The sequence below is a fragment of the Sinohyriopsis cumingii genome, chromosome 16 (genome assembly GCF_028554795.1).
Source record: "Sinohyriopsis cumingii isolate HCF-2022 chromosome 16, ASM2855479v2, whole genome shotgun sequence".
Lineage (NCBI taxonomy): Eukaryota > Metazoa > Mollusca > Bivalvia > Unionida > Unionidae > Sinohyriopsis > Sinohyriopsis cumingii.
Window position 1 is genome coordinate 69,587,119 of NC_142976.1, and position 4,599 is coordinate 69,591,717.

Consider the following 4,599-nt stretch of genomic DNA (forward strand, 5'->3'; position numbering starts at 1 on the left):
AACATCTCCAGCTCACTCTCCATTGATTCTGAGGTGAACGGCAGGATTGCCTAATCAGTAGCAGTGATAGCCAGACTTAACCAGAGGGTCTGGAACATCCCCAACCTCACCGAGAAGACCAAACTGCGTGTCTACCAAGCCTGCGTGCTCAGCTCACTTCTCTACAGCAGCGAAACACGGACCATTTATGCAAGACACGAGAGAAATCTCAACAGCTTCCACCTGAGATGTCTGCGGTGCATTCTGCACATCCAGTGGCAGGACAAAGTACCCAACACAGACGTTCTAGAACACGCCAACATGAACAGCATGTTCTCCATTCTCAGCGAGAGGCACCTTCGCTGGCTTGGCCATGTCAAGAGAATGGACCCAGGCCGCATTCCAAAGGACCAGTTATATGGGGAGTTAGCAGAAGGTGCACGACCAACTGGACGACCACATCTGCGCTACAAAGATGTTTGCAAGAAGGATATGAACACGGCAAACATCAATGTCAACGACTGGGAGAGCTGTGCAAACAACCGCTCCAGCTGTCGTCTAGCTGTCAGGCAGGGAGATCAAAACGCAGAGGAAGACAGTAAAATTAAACAAGCTGAAAAGGGAGCTAGAAAGAATGATAAACAAAAGGTTACTTTGGGGCTACGTCATCGTCTCCCGTAGACGGACGGATGCCAATAATATGTGAGCCACTTTTGCAATTTTCCAAATTGTTCGAGTTGAATAAATTTCTTTATTATTTTTTAACAAAAGATTGGAATTTTGTGTACATGGTGTACTTTTATTTTTCCGAAAAGGTGCCAATCAGCTGGGTATCAGGTACCCTCTATATATTTTGCATCATGTTAATTTTTTTGGTTTTGAATTTTGATGGTGGTAATCAAAGGTTCAGATTAGGATTTTGTGGATAGAGCTTTTGTCAAAAGAGGAATTCATAAACCAAAGGAAGAACCTCGTTAATAGAAGGCAATTTGAAAGTCGATGTCGGTCTTCTTTTTCTTCCTTCTCTGTCTTCTTTCTGCTTTCTGTTGTTGAGGTGGGATGTTTATCGTTCCGACTCGACTTTCAATTTTGTAGTCCGGTATGATGTTTGCGACTGGTCTCTCTGGTTATTAGGCCGTTGTTCTCATTTACTTGATGGAGTTTTGGAATTACATTGTGCCTCTAAGTGTTATTAGTTTTGTGAAAATGTTAGACTTATGTAATGTTGGGCTTAAGATGTTGTGTTTTAGATAGTTTGAGGTCTGTACATCTGTTATTACATACTTTTATTTCCGCCTTATGCGGTGGGCCTGATGACTGGGCTTTGTCACCTTATATTCTGATTTCTTATTGGGCCCTATGGTTAAATGATGGTTTGTTTGAATATTGCCAATCTTTGTCGCCTTGTGCGACCGGATCTGATGGCGGAGGTTTGGCCACCTCATATATTACTATTTCCTTGTGTTCGAATTGGTTCTTATAAACCTATGTGTTTATTATTATGTTAGTTTGGAGTGCACATGCTGACATGCAATAGAAGAGAGTTATTGATATATATAAACAGACATACATATTCGTATACACCTTTAAGAACAATGAAGAAAATAATTTTGTTTTTGTTTTTTGTTGTTTAATGCTGAATTATTCTTTTTTTAAATTATTATTATGTTTTTTTTTTGTATTTTATTTTATTTTATTTTAATTTTTTAAATTTTTATTTATTTAATATTTTGGGGGTGAGGGGTGGGGGTGCATGATATGGACTTGTCTTTTGGCTAGAGATCTTACCTTGTCTCTTTAGTCCAGTTCGGTGTGGATGTAATTAATCTTGTGTTATTTGTTATTTTTGGTCTATTATTATTTTGATTTATTTGGCCCTATTTTAGATTAAGTTGGTTTGGGTATTTATTATATGTATACTTCTTTAATACTTTATTTAATAATAATAATAATAATAATAATAATAATAATAATAATAATAATATTATTATTATTATTATTATTATTATTATTATTATTGTTATTATTATTATTATTATTATCATTATTATTATTATTATTATTATTATTATTATTATTATTATTATTATTGTTTAATTATGTTATTTGTACGATGTTTATTTTTCCAGCTATGTTTATTTTGATGAGACCGGCGTTCTTGCCGAGTAATCGGGAAATAGGACTTTTCAAGGACATCCGGTCTTTTTTGTTCCATAAGTTTAGGTTTATTAATCTGTTTTAGTTATTTCTATTTTTAGGCTAATTATTTATCTAGTGTTAACTTTCTGACTAATTCTATTTTGATTAAGACATTTGTCCTTGCCGAATGCTCGGGTCACTAAGACTTTTCAAGGACAGCTAGTCTATTTTCTTTAAAAAAATTTCCCCTATGTTTGTATATATTAGCCTGTTTCTTAGTTGTGTTGGTTTTGATTTCTTTGTTTTGTGTGTTTGTTTGTACAATAATTTCTATTTTGTTTTGTTAAATTTTGTCATATTTGTCAATTTGTTTCAGGAACCATATTATATTTGTGTATGTATTTTCAATATTTTTGTTATGTATCTTATTTAATATGTTTGGGTATGTTGTAGGTGATCCTAGTTTATGTTGTGGAAGTTATTTCGTTGATTGCGATATTTGGGGCAGGTGTTGAAAGCATGGTCCAATGTTTCTATTCTTGGACAATGGGGACAGTTTATTTTTGGTTTGTTTCTTTGGTGAGGTACTTTCCAAAGCTGATTTTAAGTAAGGTTTTTCCTGTTTTTAATCTGTTGATAACACGGAGGTCAGCGATGTTTATGTCTTTAGATGTTATGATGGTTCTAAGGACCTCTTTTTGCAGTTGGAATAGTTGTCTGTCCTTGTTGGTATTTTCCCAGAGTTGTTGCCATTTGTTGTTTATTTTAATTTTAATTTGTCTGTATATCTCTTGTACACTATAGTCAAGATGTGTTACTGAGGTGTTCATAAGGTTTAGTTTTGCTAGTTGGTCTGCTTTGTCGTTTCCTTTTAGATGAATATGCGATGGTACCCATAAAAATTAAACACTGTGTTGTTTTCCTTCAATCTATCGAATGGACATTTGTGTTTCTTCCAGCATGTTACCTCTGCCTTTTTTTGTACCAGTCTCTAGGGATTTTAATACGCTTAGAGAGTCTGTTATGATAACATACTGTTTATGTGGTTGAGTTTTTATCCATTGGAGTGCCTTTTTTATCGCCCAAAATTCTGCTGTATAGATCGAGCATGCATCCGGAAGTCTGTCTCCGAGCGTTATCCTGCTTTCGGGTATTATTATTGCCGATGCCGTTCTCTTTAGTTCTTGGGATTTGGAACCATCAGTATAGAGTTTAAGGTGTTTAGAGTAGTTTTCTTCGATGGTCTTGTGTATTTCTGATAATATTCCTGTAGGGTTGTGCAGTTTGGATCCAAATGTTTGGGCAATAAGATTGATTTTGGGGGTATTGTTTTTCCATGGGGTGGAATCACATATTTTGTGTTGTTCTGCTTGGATTGCTGGCAGTTCCATTTCTTTGCAGAGTGTATGTACTTTTTGGCCTGCTGGTGGATGGGGTACAAGTTTTTTGTTGAACGGGGTATTACATCTTTCGATCGTAAGTTTAGTTGGGTTGGTGTTGTTATGGATTGAGTTTCTGGTGGCATATCTTAGTATTTGTTCCTCTCGTCTCAGATGTAATGGTAGGTCCCCTGTTAATGTCTGTAGCTCTTCCACTGAGATGTTGGGTAGGGCTCCGGTACAAAGTCTGAGTGCTTTGTATTGTATGCTGTTTAGTTTTTGGAGCAGAGTATTGTTAGCTGACGCATATATTTGGCAGCCATAGTCAAGTTTAGCTCTGATTAGCGATTTATAGAGGATCAGCATTCTTGTTTGATCAGCCCCCCATTTTGTTTTCTTGATGTTTCTTAGTAGGTTGAGGTCGTGTGAGCATTTGTTGGTTAGTTCTGTAATATGTTTCTGCCATGTGAGGGTCTCATTCATTAACATTCCTAGGAAGTACGTTTCTTTGACAAATTGTATTGGTATGTTTTGTAGATAAAGTTTGCGATACTTTGCTTGTTTAGTTTTTGTTGGTGAAAACAACATTCCTACTGTTTTGGTGTCCGATATTTTAAATCTCCAGTTGTCAGCCCAGTTACCAATTTCATCTAGGCTTTGTTGTATTTGTTTGATGTTGGTTTAGTTTTCTGGGTTGCCTGCTTTCCAAATTCCACTGTCATCGGCAAATTGGGATAGTTCAATTAGTTGGTTGGTAATGTTGTCGTGGAGATTGTTGACCATTATGTGGAAGAGTGTGGGGCTTATTACACATCTTTGGGGAGTTCCATTGTCCAGAGTGTATATGTCAGATATAGCATCACCTACTCTGGTTTTGATTTGTCTCCCTGTAAGGAATCTTGCTATCCATTGGTGCATTCGCCCCGTTATGCCATATTGGTTAAGTTTAGAGATGAGGCCTTTGGTCCAGACCAAATCGAATGCCTTTTCTAGGTCTAGGAATATTGCAATCAGGTGCATGTTTCTCTTTCTTTTGGCATTGAATGCTAGTTTGATGTTTGCTTCTAATCTAATTAGTTGGTCAATTCTTGAGCGCCTGTTT

The 4,599-nt window shown here is 36.4% G+C and overlaps 1 protein-coding gene across 1 annotated transcript; it reads right to left on the reverse strand.

The window, feature by feature from the left end:
• Positions 1–3,047: 3,047 nt before the first annotated feature.
• Positions 3,048–3,986, reverse strand: LOC149780737 (uncharacterized). The gene has a single exon (XM_089936226.1). The coding sequence runs from the start codon at positions 3,984–3,986 to the stop codon at positions 3,048–3,050; it is 939 nt and encodes a 312-aa protein (XP_089792352.1).
• Between the last annotated feature and the right edge of the window lie 613 nt (positions 3,987–4,599).